At 36.9% G+C, this 20,843-nt stretch overlaps 2 protein-coding genes across 3 annotated transcripts; both read right to left on the reverse strand.

Annotated features, from left to right (window-relative positions):
• Positions 1 to 3,771: 3,771 nt before the first annotated feature.
• Positions 3,772 to 6,414, reverse strand: rplp2l (ribosomal protein, large P2, like). Its single transcript, XM_023287622.3, has 5 exons — positions 6,310 to 6,414; positions 5,206 to 5,329; positions 5,045 to 5,093; positions 4,195 to 4,290; positions 3,772 to 3,894 (listed from the first exon to the last, which is right to left on the reverse strand). Exons 2-5 carry the CDS (start codon positions 5,326 to 5,328, stop codon positions 3,815 to 3,817), a joined length of 348 nt encoding a protein of 115 aa, XP_023143390.1. The 5' UTR covers position 5,329; positions 6,310 to 6,414; the 3' UTR covers positions 3,772 to 3,814.
• Positions 6,415 to 11,277: 4,863 nt separating this feature from the next.
• Positions 11,278 to 20,572, reverse strand: lin7c (lin-7 homolog C (C. elegans)). 2 transcript variants are annotated; one of them, XM_023287609.3, is made up of 5 exons: positions 20,385 to 20,572; positions 19,141 to 19,259; positions 18,971 to 19,042; positions 18,584 to 18,793; positions 11,278 to 16,284 (listed from the first exon to the last, which is right to left on the reverse strand). In XM_023287609.3, the coding sequence occupies exons 1-5, from the start codon at positions 20,419 to 20,421 to the stop codon at positions 16,117 to 16,119; spliced, it is 606 nt and encodes a 201-aa protein (XP_023143377.1). In that variant the 5' UTR covers positions 20,422 to 20,572; the 3' UTR covers positions 11,278 to 16,116. The 2 variants fall into 2 exon arrangements, with proteins under 2 accessions (XP_023143377.1, XP_023143378.1); XM_023287610.3 differs by lacking the exon at positions 20,385 to 20,572 and adding an exon at positions 20,078 to 20,307.
• Positions 20,573 to 20,843: the final 271 nt, after the last annotated feature.

Here is a 20,843-nt window from a genome sequence, read left to right on the forward strand (position 1 = left end):
TGCAAAAACTCTAAATTTGTTCTCATAGGCAAACTTCTTATATATATATTTATATATATATATATATATATATATATATATATATATATATACCCGACATCATAAATTGAACTAGTGAATAGCATAAAGCAATTAAAGGTCCACCTCCACCAGCATACAATGTAGCCTTTCAGCACATTAACTGCTTTTACATTTCATAATTTATAGTACACAACAGATTGGTTTCAGGCTTCTTTGTTTTGTTTTTACTTTTTAGTGTTGCTACTGCAAGGCTTTCTCTATAAAATACTCTAAATGTGCTTTACTGGACTCAAGTCAGATGGTATTCTTGGTCAGGTCATAAGAAGCTTATAGTCAGGTCAGGTCCTGTTTTTTCTTCTTTAAAAAACTCACGATTTTGGCGGTTTCGTTTTCATGTTCTTCTGCAAAGTTTCATCTTGCAGTTTTGTGCTGAAGCGCAAGCAAAGGGTGTTTTCTTTCTCTGGTATGACGTTCTTAGAGGTTGATGTTATGTAATATCCTCCACACTGTCTGAACTGTTACAGGAACACTGATTTCCACTGAATTGCTGTGTCAGTCAAGTCTCTTGCTCACCTGCTCAGAAGTAGATTGTGTAGGTGGAGTGCAGTCCATAGGGTTCTATAGGAGGATGACCAAAGTGGCTCTGATTAGTGGCACTGTGGCTCATTCTATATCTCCTGATTACTGCTGCGACTGTGTTTAAACTGATTTTTAGTTGGTCACCAATCCTCCTATAACTTTGCCATCATTTTGAATTCTCTCAGTTTGATTTTTTCGTTTCCTACGGCAATTTTTCCCCCCATCTGGAGCCATAATGCAGACACAGCCCATAGATCCAAAATGGCAAAGGTTCTTGTGTTCCCATATTCAGCCACACTCAGCTGTGTTTCTTAGATTACAGGATTTCTAACTTGTGGGCCAGAGCTCACAAGCGTATTCACTTTTGTTGAGAAAAGTTTCTATTTTTCCACCTATATTTTCAATATATTCTTCGTAACATTTACTGAGTTATTTTATTGCTCATAAGAGGAAATATTCTACTTGCCAACTTAGAAATAATGTGATCATTTATAGGTGAAGTAATTTTGAATCATTTGACATTTGCCTGTTATTGTACTCACGGCTGCTGTATAGTCTAAAATACTTTATGCTGGAAAATACAAAAATAAAACTTTGAATGCAAGTCTTTTACTTGTCACAGTGCTTGCTTTTTTGTTTTTATTTTCTTTATTGTATGTCCTTCATGAACTAAATGTATGTTTTAGAAAAACAGTAGTAACCTGTTTTAAGGAGATTCCATTAACTTTCATTTAATTGTGATTTCACAATATTATTGAACAAACTGAATTTGAATCTCCCCCAGAAAAATATTATGATCGTTCTAACTAATGCATTTATTTGAAAGATGATTTAGTATTAGAACCATTACAGATAAGTCGAAAATGTGATCAAGGCTATGTATGAAGCCCAAAATCACAAGTATTTATACACCAAGGTGAACAATCCCTCCACACACATATCTGCTAACTCAGCTTCCAGAATATGAAATGACTCATCTCTGTGGTTTTTAAAATTCTGACATTAGCAAAAGTTGGGGATGAAGCATCAGTCATACGGTCACACCAGAATATGACTAACTGGCTTATTGACACATACAGAATGAACTGCTTTCGTAAAAGTTCATGGTTCGAGCTTCCGTCATTTTTAGGGAAGGTAATAATGCAAACAGAGCAACAACTCTAGAGTACCAAAAGTTTCTGCTTCATTGTGTGGTACTTTAGTTTATGATAGACTAATTGCAGATGTGTTATCAATACAAACAATCCCAATACTGACTTACTACAAGGGCTGCAAAACAAGAGTTAATTTAAACCTGATTTTAGGTGGTGTCTTAAAACGTCACATGGTGTCAAAACCTATAGTATATATTTCTAAATGCATTTTTAGGTAGGTTATATGGATAGAAGGATCTGGACGCTGAACATCTACTCAAAAGTGCAGACTTGGCGGAGCAAGTGAAGTTATCTAAGTAACAAAATTTGACAGTGAACTTAAATGCAACTTTTCATTCTTCTTTATTTGTTTGCGCTGAATTGTTGCAGCACTTACGGCAACATTCATGGGCCCTAAAATCCATTAACTACATCTCTTTAGGTTAGATTAAGAATAGCTTAGCAGTAAAGATTTATGATAGTTTGTAATCATTGTATCTGATAGAAGTTGAGTTTAAAATAAAAACCAAAGAAACAACAAAAAAAAAAAACCAAAACACCCTAAACTTATATTTCTGAATCAGAACATTTGTTAAAAAGTTTGATTTAAAGTTTAATTAGTTTTTCCATTCAACTCAACTGAATAAAAAACAAAACAGCTTTATTTGTCCCCTGGAGACAGTCTAAGGAGTGAATTTTACCTCAGTCATATTCATTCAATACTGAATTGCTTTTTAAAAATGGTTATTTAGCAGTTTAATTCACTACTGTGAGAAAGAGAAGAACTTGAACAACCTCTTCACTGAATGTTTTGTAACAGTTGCTCAAATTCAACAGTTTAAAATTTTTAATTTCACTTTAAGATGACTATACAAGCAAAGCACGTGCGCGTTTAGTCACCTGAAGGGATAGAGCAGGTTTAAACAAAGATTCTGCTGCTGCTAAAACTGTTTGTCTGTTTGATTTATTGTCACATGTTGTGGTAAATAATTGACATTTATGGCCTTCACTCTTGAACCAAGCTAACTCAGAAAATGTACTGATATGTACTGACCTGAATAAAACTTACTAGGAAGCAATCACATTTATTACTCCTGAGCTGTTTTATAACAGATTGTCTCCTTCTGAAGTCCTACATATGATTATAAATAAAAGCTGACATTTGAATTCAACAAAATGTACAAATTATGTAGCCTAATCCATGTAATTACAGATCAGTTCATCTTTTTAAAAAAGTGTGCATGCAACAAAGATGTAATATAGTAAATCACCTATTTAAGGCTAAGACATAGAGGCATGTAACTACATTTGAGATTGGACTGTCTACTGATGTGTGTATTGGTGCTTATCAACATGAGTTGTCATAGCAACGGGACCCAAATTTTCCTCTCCATCTCATTTGTCCACAGAGCTGTGCAACTGATTTATCTTTTGAAAAAAGACCACTCACAAGCTATTAACATTTTCACGAAGCTCCAGTGTTGCTTTGTTTAAAATCTACCAACCATCCAGCTCACCTTGACTTTGCTCTTTTGTAACTGCAGATGACCAATGACTACGTGCAGCTTCAGTCGTGCCGACACATCACCTGCACGTGACGTTAGCGTTTCTCCCAGAGCAGTAAATAATGTAGGTGCCGGTATGACCAGCATCTGGTGTGAGGATCTGTGTCTGTCTTCATCAAAAATTTAAACTGCTGAAGTGTCCAAAATGAAGGATCCAGCGTCTTGTCGTTTGCTCCCTTTCCATTTTAAGAGTCAACAGCACCATCTACTGAGCACTGGGCTCTCTTACTTGCTTCATGACAACAGCTGAGCCTCCTGAAAAGTGGTGTTTAGAGTAGTAAGACAGTCATGCTCCTTATATTTCAAACACTGGATGTGCACCATCTAGTTGACCAAATCTTCAGCTCAAAAACAAATGTCAAAATCTTGGGATGTACCAGGCTACCTTAAAATCATCTTACAAGTCTTCTACCTCAGTGAATACCAATAAAGCTTAGTTTACACACAGTATGTTGCAGTAAAGAGGGAAATAGTTTTTAGATTTTTTTAGAAACTTTATTCATCAGATGAAAAAGTTTAGTCGAACAGGCCGAATCCCATGTCGTCATCGGACTCCTCAGACTCTTCCTTCTTCTCCTCCTTCTTCTTCTCCTCAGCTGCAAAAAAAAAAAAAAAAAAAAGCACTTGAGATCATTTCCGGCCATCATTATGGTAGCAGGTTTAACTGCTTTTGAGGTCACTGGTGTCATTTCTTTTACAGATTTTTTTCCACGTACTGCTGGGTTTGCATGACATATTGCAGTATATAAGGTTAAAAGTATGTACATCATTTATGTCCACGAAAATGAAGTTATCTGGTTGGATGTCATCATATGAACATAGAAGGTGAAGGCAAAGGCAATGTGTGCCAAGTGTCATTGATGCTGACAAACAAGGCACTAAGCTGCAATCCTCACCTGCAGCAGGAGCTGCGGCTCCACCTGAGCCAGCAGCTGCAGAGCTGGCAACAGCTACGGCACCACCTGCTGGCATGCTGGCCAGTTTACCGTAACCTGAGGAGACACAAGTTGGCTGACATTAAGCGCAAGTGATAACATTGATACTCAGCAGTCAAACAAGACAGAGGTCAGAAGTGGTGTCACCATCTGATGTGTTCTGGCAGTTTAGTTTTATAGTGATAATCTGATTAAACTTAATGTTCACTAATCTCATCTTTAATTAATCTACAGTTTAAACTCAAGTAAAATCAATACTGCTAGATATCACACTCTTCAGGTTTATATTGTAAGAAAGCAGCAACCTGTGGAATTGCCATAGTTTCAATACAATAATGCAGTCAAAAGATACAATCTGAATTGTGTCCAGCTTGAACCAGGTGTAAACAACATGTCTACGATGCTATAAAAGCTGGAGGTGTATCTTCATATTCAGTTTGTGAATCTTATTTGCACAATACCCCAAATACCTTATTTAGAAACACCACTCCTATGTGTTAATGATCAAAAAATAACATTTTTTATTGTAGTTCAGTAAAAATTAGAACACAATATCAAAAAACTGTTCATCCCATTATGTTTTGGCAGGCAGTGACGGCATTGCTGGTGAATCCAGGTTTGAGAGGTTACTTTACTCATATTTTGGTTGACGTACATTCTTTAAACCTCTGCTTCCAATTTTTCAAGGGACTTTTTTGTTTGTCATTGGGCCTACCAATTTCAGCATAATCATATTTATTATCAAAAGTTCATCACTACACACCCACACAGGCTCAAACATCCCGACACACTAAAACTCTGGCAAACTCACCGGTGGCGATCACCTCATCTACATTCTTGCCCTTCAGCTCAGAGATGACCTGCAGAGAAACAGATCAAATTAGATGCACATCTCAATGGTACTGACCAGCTGCTGGTAAAACTGCAGCCACGACACCAGAATCACAGACGAGGAGCAGATGGGCTCTTTACCTTGTCCAAGCGAGTGTCATCAGCCTCAATGCCAACACTCTCCAGGATCTTCTTGATGTCCTTGGCCTCAGGGTTCTCATTACCACCCAGGGCAGCGAGCAGGTAAGCAGCAACGTAACGCATCCTGAATTACAGGAAAGATTTAAGAAACGGTGTCAGTGTAAATGTTACGTGGAAACAATCAACCGGAAACATTTAGACTGTTTTTCTTGCATGAAAAGTTGACTACATTGGTCCAGAAAACAATTTAAAACACTTTTAAAAAATCTCCAACTAACTTTAATTGACAATAAAGAACCAATATGTCCTATGTTTTTTGTTCTTGTATTTCTCCTTTCTCGTTCAAATAAAAAAATAGTAAAACAATATTTCTGGACTGCCTTGAAAGAATTTCATGTACAGTTGAAGTCTGAGGAAAACTATGGCAGTCTCAAAAGCTCAACCTCCCATTTCAAAAATATTTTAAGAGCAAATCTACAAGTATGCTAAAACTAACATCATCATCACTTTTGGTAATGACTGAATAAATTGCGTGTATGCTGTTCCTTTAAATGCTTAATCGTTATATTAATAATGGTAAACACTCTCATCTTCCAAGTTTGATCCTTGCATGGGTCACATTAGCTTTTTTTTCTTGTAAATACATCTATATATTTTTCGCAAGACATATTTACTGCCAGATATTCGCAAGATTTAGATGTTGAAGCATTTTGATCTTGGGGGGGGGGAAGCATTTTCAGCTACTACAACACTCTGTTGATCATTTTCTGGCTCGATAGATGAGCAGTCATCAATTATAGCTGCATATCTGCAAGTATCTATCACGCCCCTATTGATATCTACTTTTATTTACTCAGACTGTTTAAACTGACAATAAGCAATATACAGCCACTTTTACACCCATGTGGCGGCGTGTTCTTTGCTCCCGCTGCCACCAGCTAGCTTAGCCGCTGCTAAGTTAGCAGTTAAAAGGAAATAATATACCAAAGTTGCCGCTTTTAAAAATTTTTGGGTGCTTGGGTTGGAAGTTTACTTAATTATGATGTTCCCGTGGTTATTCACACAGTCACTACTGCGTTATTACATGGTAAAAAAGACACTCACTTGAGCTAGAAAGGCGAACGCGTGTTCACTCGGAGGTTAGCACGGGCAGAAAGGAAGCTGCGTCACCGGATGAAGGCGGTAGTAGCAGTTCTTCTTCGTTGAAAATTAAAAGTAGGAAAAAGGCTGAGCGGAGGCCTGCTGCTCCGGAGTGTGACTGCAACGTCTTCTAGCACTTTCTACCTGTTCAATCTCATTTTATTGTGAACCTTTTAGTCAATAAATGTATACAAAGTAATCTAAATTGAAGAGGGTCATCACTGCTTTCATTTATAAAACATTTATAAGCATTTTTTTTTTTTTACTATCAACTCTATTAATCACAAAAGGATTGTACCACTCTGCCTGCGAATTAAACCACTGTACATACTGGACACTTTACATTCTAAATGTTATTCATTACATCTGTAACTTATCTGCACTTATTTGTGTCATTTGCACATTCTGGTCATTTGCACATTTCTGCATCCCTTTTGTATATTCTTGCATATTTTGCTATTTTTTCTTTCTATATTATATTTTCCATATTCTTATTTTATTTTATTGTATTGCGTTTCATTTTATCTTATTTTATATTACCTTTACTTTATACCTGACCCTAATATTCTGTGTTGTCTTGTTGTTTACCCCCTTGCTGAATATCCAGCTGCTGTAACAACAGAATTTCTCTCTGGGGATTAATAAAGTCTGTTCAAGTCGAAGTCTAATCTTCATCTGACATATTTCTTCTCAATAGTTTGTGCAATATCAGTTCCTGTATCATGTGCAGCATTTCATGAATGTAAGGTGAAAAATTTGATTTTCTAATTTTTCAGGCATATTTCAGTTTTATGTGGAATATTTTATCATTATGTGTAATATTTGATTTTCATTGCAACATTTTGATCCCATGCAAAATATTTCACTTTCATGTTCTACATTGTGGGTCTAATGTGCTATATTTTCATACTGATTTTTTATCTTATTTTGCAGATGCAATAGCTCATTTCATTATTTCATTACCTTGTGTGTCATTACCTATTATCTCAGCATAAACAATAGCATTATTTTTTACTTTTCTATTCTAGTCTTATTTTAGCTTACATAATTTATTTCAATAATGTATTTTACTTTTATCTTATTGCTTTCTACCTTTAGGCACCGCATTTCTTAGATTATGCCATCCACCCTCCCTAAGCTTGGTTCTGCTTCCTATTACAAAGAAGTCATTACTATTTTTTTTTTATTTTAAAGTGAAAATAGCTCATATAAAGAGAAAAAGAAAACCAAAGATTGCTGAAAGAGAATCCGGGAAATCGTTGGATTTGTCAAGTTTTCCTGTATGTTTTTGTAGGATCACAACTTCACTTTTACATTATTTTCAGTCTTTCATCTTTATTTTATTTATTATATGTGGGGTCATGGTTTAATTTTTTAATTGAAGTCAGGTAACATTATATTTTAAGCTCTTTTATAGGATTTAAATACTTAATATCTAAAATATTCTGGCAAATACACAATATAAATAAGACTACAGGGTCTTTCTCCATAATTACAATATTTTTTTCTACTAGATAGCACTTTGACATAGCAGCTATGGCTTTACATGTGTTGTATAAATAACCACGACTTGACTGGATTTGAGTCTTATGAAATCATAATATGGACCAGTCAGCACAATGCGAAAATTTAAATTTGTTCTTGTTGATGTACCTGCTCTATAAAACATTGGTAAATTATTTATTAAGCTTTGATAAACTTTAAAATAAAATGTTTACCCTTTAGCCTAGTGTGTCTTATAAAGTGGCACCAAACCACCAAAAAAAGGTAAAAAGTAATCTAAATGTGCTAGTTTAACATTAGAAATTCTTTGAAACCGCTGCAAGGTTTATTTCTTTTTATTTCATTTTATGTGGGTCTTTTATATAACATAATGTAGAGTAGTTTTTTATGTGTACTCAGTGTTCAATATGTTATGTTCTTACTACAAAAAAAGAATCAAGTAAACCTTAATTTATGTCCCAAACACTGTTAATTTCCAAACAATGATGCATCTCATTCAGGCTTGCTGTAGTGAGATCATGCCTCATCGTTTTTGTTCCATGTTGTTAGATGCTGTCTGGCAGCAATAACTGTGTTAAAAAGGAAGCTCTCTCTGACAAATCACAGAATGTATCATAATTTATTGTCATCTTTTGGCCACCAAAGCTTGCTGTTTTTGTGATGCTGCAACAATTCGCTCACCTCTCAGTATTGCAGAGTGCTCACAGCTTTTCCAGACTGCTTCCTCGCACCGAAACTCAATAAATGTTTTCCTTCTCGAATGTGTGTATGTGTGTTATCCTGTATATTAACATGAATCAATTTCTTCTTCCATCTCTGCTGCAACTGCTGATTTGGCTTCTGGTCCGGTTTGGCCTCCTGCTTCTCCCTCGGCTCCTGCTGCTGCTGCTGTGTTTGCTCCTGCGTGTGATTGATTTCAGTTGCCAGAAAAGACAAAGTGAACCATCCACACATGAGAGTCTGCAAAGGGATGGCGTCAACACCATGAGAAACCAGCAGCTGTGCTCTGGTCTCAAGCTGTAGTGTGAACAACCAGCTCTAATGATTCGTTGTCACGTGCACCGCTTGGTTCCAGGCAAACAGCTCTGATGAACTGCCGAGCTCCTGTTACAGAGCTGCTCTTAGACGTCGGCAGTATGTACGGAGGCATTAGGGTGAAACCACCTTCTAAGCATTACTGCATCCAGAGAAACTATTTTACTTATCAACTCCAAAAACTATATATGGCCTCAAGAAATTTAACCAAGTCAAATGAGCCCCTCTAATCAGAAATGTAACCTAATAAGTAGCCTTTTTGTTGCAGGCCATCACCCAAACACACATGGCTCAGGGGAAAAATGTGGCATTAAACTCAAGTGGAAGGGTTTTCTCTGTTTTTTATTTCCACTAATCAAACACAGGTGCCAGTGATGACATTAATTACTTCTGTCTGCAATAATTACTGGAAAGGAGCCAATGTTAGTGTTATGAGTAACACCTGTGCTTTCCTACTATGACAAGTCCAAATAAATGGCTGCTGTGAAACAGGCTCGTGAATCAGATTCGTTGGGGAACAATAAATAAGACTCCTTTGATGCTGACAATGCTAACAAAATACAGTTTAGGAGGATTTATTAACACAAAACTGCGTGTCAGGAGCAAGATGTGGAAGATTTAAAAAGAAATCTTGCCCTCCAGGTTATGGTCAGTATTACAGGAAAACCTTTGTTCTTTTAAACGATAAAATTCTGGCGGTTAAAGTGTTACTTTGTCATTTATCTCCACAGCACTGTGTAGAAGTACCAACAACTGCAGTTCCGCAATTGGCAACTTGAGGCTCACTCCAAAAGCGAGTCAATCCACATAGACCTCCATGTAAAAAGAAAAACCAAAAACTATTTTACACCAGAAATAAACATGTTTACAGCCTGGTATAAACAATGATTTTGGTCTCTATAGCCCATTTCCCCCTCATGACAAGTAGACGTGATGATTTTAAATATAACTCACCTGTTTGAATTATATTAAGGCTTAAAGTTAGACGTAATTAAAGGCGAAGCTACTCTTGAAGACAGCTGGGTGTCATCACAGGACAGTCAATGGCCCAGAGAGGTTTGCATGGTCCACTTCAGCTAAGCTCATGCTCCATCTTTTTGCTCATTATTAGCTGATTATATTAGCTGGGAGTTGAGGGGAGACAGACACTGAAAAGATGATGACAACCAGAGCCACCACACTGAGACCTAATCTACACCCTCGTGGCTAAGTGAAGGCCCAGCTGTCAAACCACCTGATGAGAACTTTCTGATGATATTAAGAACCTTTTTGAGTCCAAATATCTGCAGAATTTCCTGAGAAATGTTCCTATAGTTCACAGCAAAATTGTTCACATATAAACATGGTTGTCCTGCCCCTCTCTAAATTGTACGAGTCAACCATGGATGGTGAAGGGCAGACATCTGATGGCTGCTTGCTGGTGGGGTTATTTATTACATATTTGTAGAGTTGTTGGTATTTTCAGTCAAATATCTGATACGATTATACTGACTTTTGGTAGTTTAAGCAGAACAAATAACTGAAACACAAGTCCAAATCCTCTTTTGTTGTTGTTGTTTCCAAGCAACATGTGCTGTCATGATAGTGTCCCTTTCCTCCTTTTTTTCCCCTTTTTTTAACCATTAGCAGTCCCCGTGAACTCACACATTCAAGCACCACAGCTGTGATGTCAAGTAAAGTCTGCGAGGGTTCAGTGCTTAGGCTTCAAGATGAGCTTTAAGACCACTGTTCAGGAAACCTTTGGGTTACATCATGGAAGGTTCGTGCATTTTTATATACAGTCAGCGCTGGAGACTGAGTGTTGATTTATAGTTGCAGTTTAAGGGAAGTATGTCATTTTTTTCATGTCTACAGAGGGGTTTGACTGTAAAAGTCTGCAGGTGTTCTTGTGGTTCCCCTCTATCTCTTAAGCATTGTTTTTATGCTTTCATGGTGACACCAGCCATGGCCAAAAGCGCTTTTGGGCTGTTAGTCCATCCCATTTATGTAAACACAATACATCATAAACACCTGGAGGGGATTTCTTCGAATTAGGCGCAAACATTCCCTTAGACTCCTAGATCTACTGATTAGATTTCGGTGGTGAAAGTCGTTGTCATACACTAATTATGACAAAACAGACATGGATGGAAACTGCAACTGTTTGGTGAAGGCAAACAACTGTGAGGAGGTAATTGTAGTTGATTAAGACATTGTGGGTTTAAAAGCAAACAGATGTCACATCCATTATCTTGAAACTGTCGTGATTCTTTCAACAAGTTCAAATTTTCATCGTCTTGTTTTGAGTAGTATAGGATCGCACGTGTCGTCTCGCTACTCGTTCTCTGCTTTTGTTGTTAATATTAGGACAAAAACTGAAATAAATGCTGCATGTAAAAGATGTTCAACAAGATGTTTAAAATTCATAAATGTAAGCACGGTTTATTAAGCTTCCAGTCCAACTATTATTATGTTCTACGTCACAACATTTTACATTCCACATCAATGTAACAGTAAAATTAGATAAGAAACCAGAGAACACAAAATAACACAACACAGTCTACAGGCATTAATCTTAAATAAGCACTGGCTAAAACATTTTAAAACATTATCAAAATTTTCACAAGTGTTGCAAGTTTGGTCTTGGTCCTAGAAAGGAAAGAAAAATCAGCCCAGCCCTCAGAAAAGAAGCGCTGACAGGAGCCAGGACGGCGAATCCATCCTATATCAGCACCGCTTTTCAGAGAGGCTGTGCTGACATGGCCCTGGTACACAGTCAAAATGGAAGTACCAATCATTCCTGGTATTTGTTTTTAGGAAAATCACTTATAAAAATTGAGAAAAATATCAAAAGAAAACCATTATAAAAAATACTCTATTGACCATTCCAATATATAGACAAGGAAAACGGATAGAAAGTTGAAGGGTACCTCACAAAAAGTTTGCAACTAAATTAGAAAATGGTCAGTGACATTCAGTGGAGAGTGTGACTGTGCAATATCAATACCAAGTCTCATTACATTTTTTTCCTGATTTACTACACATGTATGCAAGTGGGAGAAGTGAATCTAGCCAGCTAAGGTTGGATAAAACACAAACTATACATTATATTAAGACTTTTATGTACACCCCGACACTCTCTGCTAAATTCTCTGCCTCAAAACAAAAGCTTCCTCTGCGCAGCCTATGGATTGGTCTATTACTAACCACATCTCCATATGAGCCTATTCAGCAATGCACTGCTTTAAATCCTTCAATTTAGAATTTCAAAGCATAACGCAGTATATAAATATTTAACAACACGCTATAATGTAGTTGTAAGGAGTCATAAGGGCATTTTAAGCTTTAACTTGTGTAAAGTACACATTTCAAAAGGAGGTGCTGACATTGCGAAACACTTATTTCTGCTTACAACTGCATTACAGTCTGTTATATAGTGCTTATAAATGCTGAATATGGAGACTTAAAACAAAGCATTGCCACCTGCTCTTCTACAAGCATCCAGACAATCATTAATTCGATAGCAAGGTTAATATTACATGTAGATTTTCACTGCAATTTCTTGATGCTGATTGGTATGACAGTGTTACCGGAACTTTGTCTTATAACAATATGCAACTCCAATGTGTTCGATGTTAAAAATGTCATAGACATTAAGTATTTGTCCATACAGCCGCAACACTATAATTTTTAATTACATTCTGTAGTAAAATGACAGCTATTTTTGCACCAATACAGATTATTCCCAAGGTTTTAAATGACTTTGCATAGTTAACTGATTTGCATTCAGCTTTTGCAGTAACGTGTGTGTGTGTGTTGTATTTTATACTTTGTCCCAAAATTCAGCATATCTCACGAGGAGTAATGTATTACGGCGAGCACACCCACTGAATACAACTGGGCTTTGCGCTTATCGTGTATAATCCTTTTTCATTGCAATAGTTAAAGCGTTATTTAAGTAACATACAATTCAATAAAAGTCACCTTCCACTGACTGGAGGGAAGATAATCCTGCACATAAACATTCACAGCAACAGCAGACTCTGAGTTGACATTAAAAATGGACGTAAGCAGATACTGAAACAAACAAAAGCTCCAGATTTTACTTTAGAAATTCGCAATCTTAGTTCCAGTTATTAAGTGGATATTATTGCATCATTGTCGATTGATACCTTTTTGAACTTAGCACTGATAATGTCTATTTTCTAGCACTTGGTGATGCATTTCAGTGCATTTTATGATGTCTGGTAATCGTTTTTAAGGACAAATGGTCTAAACAAAGTGTATTTCACCTTAAAAGATAAATCACTGAAAGCATACAAGAGCATTTTAGATTTTTTCATCCAATAAATTACCAACGTATTTAGATACTTTTGAATGAGCTATTTACAGTAAACTGATGCCAGAAGCAGTCAACCTCGGTGCATGTTAAGAGATGGTGGATAAAATCACACAAACACCAAATAAAAACAACAAAGATAACAGCAGTGGAGCAACTACGTCACGGAAGCAGCTACGCAGGCAAATACAAACTCAGCGACCTAATTTCAGATTTCTTGGCCACAAAAACAGTACAGCTATTTCAGTAGGCATTATTTTGTGACTGTCATGGCAGAATATGCAAAATAAAAGCGACACACTCAACTGGATAGTCACTTATTTTGACAAAACATACAACTACCACTTGTTTGAAAAGGAATTCACTGGTTCAGAGTGGTTCAACATCAGAGGACAAACACTTGAGGACACGTATGACGTCGCTTAAAAAGAGACTGAAGCTACACTGAAGGCAAAGTGTTCCTGCTGTCAGAGGCTGCCATGTGTTTCTGTCACTTCATCCACCATCTAGTTTCTACATCAATTAGATAAATCACAACTGTCTTCACTGTTAGAACCTTATTGTCTCAATTATGTGTTGATCCTGAGACTGGACAATAGTATGGCTTAGTCAGCTAAAGCCTAGTTTACATTATACTATACACAGAACATTACATCAACAATGAAAACAATAAACGTTTGTGAAATAATATCTGAAATGAAACATGTTCTGGAGATACTTTGCTGCTCCACACACTGACCAGCTGGATGATGAGGGGGTTCTAATGTCATGAAATCAACAACACAAGCAAGAAAAGTCTCTAAATACTCACGTATGTTGTGATTTTAAAGACAACCACAACTTCCAGACTTGTTTGATTGACATGTTGTATGTAGGCCTAAGGGTAAGATTCGTGTTTCTCAGTTAGGAAAAGTTTTTTCTTTAAGTTTAATTATGCATAACATAAGGAGTTTTCTCAAATGTCTGTACGATAGCTAAACATGCAAACACTTTGGATCTATAAAACATGAAAGTGTTTTATATGCAAATGTGAGTCTGTGTATACGGCATGTAGCAGATTATTGAGACTGTTTTGATATTAGCCTGCTTAAAAATGCATATCAGAACACACTTGATTGTTTGGCAGTATTCAGTAATAAAATGTTTGTGTTATCCATCTTATTTTAACTTGATGTGCAGTTTGTATATTAAATACGAGTACATGTGTGCCAAAAAATGTTGACTTTAATGGCACAAAGACTCGTTGGTAAACGGCGAAAAATGTAAAATGCAATTACATGAACAAAGTTTTAAATTATTGCTCTAAATTATTGATGTTTTTGAATGTGGTACAAGCATCACAAAAGCATATGGTTATTGAAATTTCAGTACAGTTTGAGTAAATCTTATCCCAGCACCTGTGTTTGCTTTTGTTTTTAACCCGAGTCCTTAAAAGATGGTAGGATAAAAAGAAATCAAATCAAGTGAATGTTTCATTTAAGACACACTTCTGTTGTGTGAGTTACAAAATGTTCAAAACAGGTGGAAAAATACAAATGAATGATATGCCAATGCAACAGATTTACAGCACAATACACTAAACACTGTGCAAAGTCACGGTGAATGTTTAAAAGTCATATGCAGCATGTGTAAGATCAATATCCATTTCATTCATTAGGAGAGTGAAGCTAGTTATTAGAAGTTCACATTAGGCATTAGTGTGACTTGTCTGACAATATTAAAACTGCCTGATATTATGAAGGTCTAATTTTGTTTCATTCTGACTGTCATTCAATGACACAAACAATACTAGCAAGCAGTTTTTTTTTAGCAGAGATCAAAGACAAATGTTAGGTAACTGACTTCTCTGTAGCTGGCAAAGAAAGATGTGAAATATAGTACATTCTTGATTTATGTCACGACAAGATAATCAGAAACTGAACAGCTCTCATCTCATGTCATGCTGACTACAGGGTTTATGCTTTAGAGGGTTTATTAATTAGATACAAGGTAAAATATGAGTCTGTGGTGGCAGCAATTTAGTTCATGAGTTGCTGAGACCTCATTACATCATGTACAGTAGCTACGGGGCTTTTTATAGCGCTGTATGGTGATGGAACTCTTAGAGGGTGAACCCAGAGAAAAACCTTAAAGATAATCCATCACTGTTGTTTGGAAGCGGCCTTTCAGTTGTTTCACTTATTATCAAACATACACCTTATCTTTTGAGGGGAAAAAACCTGTCATCAACTCCTCCGAAGCTTCCCTATTTTGGACAATGCCTGTAGAGAGGCAATAAAAATAAAACCGCACCTTCTGAAGTTTGGACAGTGAACGGGTTTGACATATCAACACCATGTTTTTATATCGAATCAAATGATCTTTGAGACTAACAGACTGCAAAGCATGTAGTAATTCCTGCCACAAGCATTTAATTACCAGTATTTGACTTGAAACCGTTAAAAAGAAACAAAAGAATGGTGCACACAGTACATAAGATAAAAGTGTTTGCCCTGAGGCACTTGGTAGTAGCTGTGATAAAACAATTAAAAACACTACCTTTCCAGTCAAAGGAGTTAGTTGTATAGTTTGTCTCAAAAGTACTCAAAGTTGCATTCAACTTGTCAATTCAAAAATAATGCACACGGTGTGACACACGCTGACAATCATGATCATTCTAGTGTTCGTCTAGAGTTGTAGTGTCTAGTACAGTAACAATGGTGAATATTGAAAATGCTACAGAAAAGAGTAGAAGCACAACAAACAGTATGTGTGAGGAGGAACTAAAACTAAACTTAGGTTTGTTCGTCATGTTGTTGTTAGTTTTTTGTTTTTTTTGGGCAGGGAGATGAGAAAGAGACCAGAACAGATGGCCAGAAGGCTAGAGGAGGAGGAGGAGGAGAGACATGGGAGCTGGGCATCAACACGGAAAAATCCTACTGGGGATAGTTGTTCTGTTGCCGGCGCTTCGCTGACCTCATTTTCTCAAAGCGTGACTCCATTTCCTCGAGGACTTTGGGGGTGTACCTTACTACCAGCTTCACGGTGCCCTGAGCTGCTTTGAGGAGTTCCACAGCTTTCTCATGGTGCTCACCTTCCACACTCTGTGAAAACAAAACACAGAAATGTACTGTAAGCTTTCAGCAGAAACCAACAAACCTGTAATGAGGTCTATAGCTTTAATACATTGATCCACGCAGCAGTTGTGAAGCTCAACAGATCAACAAAGTATGTGATACATCTCAGAATAAACAATGACCTCAGTATTTTATAGGTACTGGAGTGAACATAGTTCCAACAAAAGTGTTGCTAGTCTGGTTCAATTTAATAACGGCCTGTTATTTGGAAATTTTAATGACAGAACAAACTGAGCAATAAAAAAAGTCAATTTGATGATTCTTTCTGGCTGGATTTGGACTTTTAAACTCCCTGAGCATAGCAAGCAGGAGCCATAAGTGCTGAATGTTAATGTAGCAGAACCCTAAAGAATCCCTGTGGAATATTTTCAAGCCAAAAATGCATGTTCACATACACTGCTTCTCACTAAAGCTGAATGTGCTAATCTTTAAGGCCTAATTAATGAGGTGAATGCAGTTTATTCCAAAACATTTTTCAGACCCAATTCATGTAAGAACTTGAAACCTATAGTGTTTACGTCCATATGTTCTTTCTGGCAGTCTTCTTCACGCTTACTCATGTTAGCACGTTGTTATGTTTATTAGCGAATTACCATTAAAGCTATGCATTCACCAGCCATGTATCATTCGCACAGCAAGACATTTCTCTGCCAAAAAACCCACAGGGTGCCTTCAAGGTTTTGCTCTCTGATTGCTGCTTTGTGTGCAAGAAGATAGTTTAAGATCTTTAACTAACAAATGGCCATTGTTTATCAGCTGCCACTTCTAACTATGGTCTATTAAGAATTAAACATGATCAAGAACATATTTCTGGAGATGCTTCTGTCCTCCTTGGAGGCAACACGTTAAAAATGAAAAGCTGCAAGTTGTGGTTCAACTCCCAGCTCTTTGCTAAGGAATCACTGTTGAGTTGTGGAGAGACAATAACACTATAAAATGTGAAACACGGACAGAACACTTAAATGGGACACCATCTGTATACTCATGTAATGTAGACGGATGCTTTCTTTGTACTCAATGTTTCCTCCACTTATATCTAAACTACATCAGATTCAACACTAACAAATCATTTTTTGAATTTGTGCTGGAGAAGGTTGCATGGCTCAGATGTTGTCTATCTTTGGTCACCTGGAAATTGCTGGATGTCCTCCACATCCTCGCTGCTCTATTTTGTACACACCATGTCTACTGCACATGTGTGCTATAAATGGGGTGCCTCCTGCTCTTCCTGAGGATTCTTACATTCCTTATGAAAGTTATGTGTTTTGGTGAGATCTTTACATATTCAGAATGAGTAATTACAGATTCTTAATAGTTAAACTGCCTTAAATGTGTTTGCTTTTTCAGTTGGAGGACAACGAAGCTGAGGTTACAAAAAAACAAAACTGCTTTGTCATTTCTAGTATACGGTTCAAAATGACATAGCTGGTTAATATTTGCAGTGAAATTATAATCTGAATCCATAAACGCGCTCAAAAATAAAATTGGGGTCTTTTCTCCAATGTTAACAGAGTCCTTACTCCTCCTTTACTGTTATTTCTGTATGCACCGCCTTGCATTCCTCTGTGGGATGTTTGATGGACAAGTGCTAATGTTGCAGAGGATAGAAGACCTTAATTGTAGAAGATCTTCCTGGCTACTGGTGAGTGGTCTGTAACCGCTAATGGTTATACTGCTGAGCTGTTATTGATAAACCAAAAGATTATAAATGCAATCCGGAACACTCAGTCCAGATGCAGTATCGTAGATGTTTCCTGTGTGTTAGAATAAGCCGCATTTCCAGATTTGTAGTCAGTTACTTTAAAGCACCCATTGGTATTGTGTGCTTTCACAGGGTTTGACGTATCAGATCATTAGCAGCTCTGAAACTCACTTTAACAAATAATTCTTATGCCTTAAAATTCCTACAGAGGTATTTAAGGTGTGACAAGTTAACAAAAAGGACTTTACAAGTAGATGCACAAGCAATGATTAGTATTTTTAAGTTCATAAAATAAAAGCTAACTGTACATCAACATTCGGGAAATCATATATTTTATGTCTGTTTGCAGCAGAGATTAATTTAGTTCTTCTCATCAAAAAAAATATATGAAACATTTTATGGAATATGGATTTCGCCTTGGGTCTTCCGCATGTAACTGCACAATGAAATGCTTACAAAATATGTACATGCTATATGTACATATATGTACCTGTGTGTATATCATACTTAAGATCCAAATTTACCATCCTGGGAATAAGTCATGATCCTGCACATTCAACTTACCACCCCATTAACAGAGAGGAGCTGGTCGCCTCTCTTCAGGCCTCCATGTCGGTCAGCGATGCCTCCAGGGATGATTCGCGAGATGTAAATAGGTGAGTTTTGCTCCTTTCCTCCCATGATATTGAAACCCAAGCCTTCCTCTGTCTTGGGCAGCTCCACAACACGAGGGTGCGAGTGTCCCTCACTTGCTGCAAAAGCCGCCACTGTAGCCTACAAATAAACAAGTGGAGTTGTATAGCACTTGCAAAAATGCTGCAAATATTGCACTCAACGCACAATGTGAAGTGTCCAAGTAGAGCAACTTTAAGGAATAAAAGGTCTTAAATGAAGACAAGTCAAATGCTTGAATGTCACTTGTCCATTAGGCAGTAATTGACATGGGTCTACCTTGGCTGTGGCATTGGCCCTGACCTCAGGACTGCTGTTGATGTCCACGGTTTCATACACATGTTCATAAACCTGTGGAGTAATCAAAGCAAACCAAGATTAATATCAGGGAAGACACATGAACACAGTGTTATTTTACTGTAATGTGTTTTAATGACAAAGTGTCTCACTTCTCTCACAGCATTACAGAATTCACTCTGTAAGACCCTCTGCAGCGCCTGCAGCTTCTGGGGAGGAACTTCTCCCGTCCTCTGGAGCTTGTCAAGCAGTTCAATAGCACGGTTGATATCTGGCAATAAGAACACAAACAACATCATTGATATCTGTGACTGAAGATGTTCAGATAAGCAATGACTATAGCTTGTGTCAATGTCATTACACAGTCTGTACTAAGATAAAATTAGAAAGCAAGAAATGATTAGCAAACTTGACAGATACTTCATGTTTAGCATTTAAAGTGTAGCTAATTTTCTCTCTGATTCAGACTGAATTTACATTGAATTGCTCTACATTTGCTATGATTAAACATACTTTATGTGTGGAAAAGTTTATATTTCATTACATCCCTGTTTATCTACCATAAATAAAACTAAAAATGAGGCTAAAGATGTCAATAGAACAATTTCCACTTGTCGTGTATTGTTAAATCACATTCATCCACTCTGTTAATATTTTTCACTGCAGACATATAATTAACTTTATTCTGCGCTAATAAAATACTTTGTGATTTATTATTTTTTGCGTTTGTTTCCTACCATCATAGTCTATGCTAGCTGCTACTGTAGCTATTGTGGTATTCGAATTACAAAATTAGCAAAAAAAAAAAAAAAAAGCATTACAGTATGGTATATATCGAAAACACTACTTCACATTTAGCGTTTACTTGTGTATATCCTTAGCCAAACGTATGATTCTGTGTGGGGGTTACAGTGAAAATCTGGGTTGTCGCTACTGTCCGACCAGTGTATTAGCAGCTAATTTCGTAAAAAGGAAGACTGGGATTGAAAATAAGACTTTAAAACAAACATATCTCCCTTTTCTGTTAAAAGTTGTAAAGCTAGTGTAACCAGTACGTCTAATTATTAATAAAACATAAGTTAAACAAACCTGCTAGGTTAGTTGATGTCTGTCTGTTGTCATTCATATTACCTTGTTAGCTAATGCGCAAAGTAAACCAATGTAGCCGTAAAATCTACGGTGTCTTCAGCTTGATGCCAAGAATATACCTAATTACAGATGCTCTATCCGCAAGAACTCGTTAATACAACGTTATCCGACCAAATAACGAAGTATGCAGTCAAAAACAACCCCGAGCTACAGTCAGCTAATGCTAGCTAAGCTACTGTCGTTAATGTCTCCCCCCGTACCACAACAAATCTTTATAAGCTAAAGCTAGCTAGCTAATTAACTTTACCTCTTTCCAGCCGCACGGGCTCCCCAAGTGATGCCATTCTTGAAATGAGAGGCTATGTGATAGTTCGATATCGCGGTAAAAGGTAGATATGGTAAACTAAAATTGGTAATCCTGGCGAACGTTTCGTGCGCTTAACTGAGGCGATAAATCAGATTAGCCAAGTTAGCCGGCTAGGCTAGCTGCCAGTGTCACGGTGCATTTAGGGAACCTCGTAAATTGAACGAACCGACGAGGTCAGGATGTTCTGTTCACGGTACTTGATGCTCGTGAGCCAAAACTTTCAACTATTGAGAGTTCATCAGTTTTTAATCATTTTCACAAAACAGTAACATCATATTCTGTATTCAAAACGATATAGAGGTAACTAAGGATTTATTCAATAATTCATCCTTTTGCACATATTTATCAAAGTAATGTATCTTACATATCAACTAGGCTAATTAGTATCATCCTTGGCTC

Source organism: Amphiprion ocellaris, chromosome 1 (genome assembly GCF_022539595.1).
Source record: "Amphiprion ocellaris isolate individual 3 ecotype Okinawa chromosome 1, ASM2253959v1, whole genome shotgun sequence".
Lineage (NCBI taxonomy): Eukaryota > Metazoa > Chordata > Actinopteri > Pomacentridae > Amphiprion > Amphiprion ocellaris.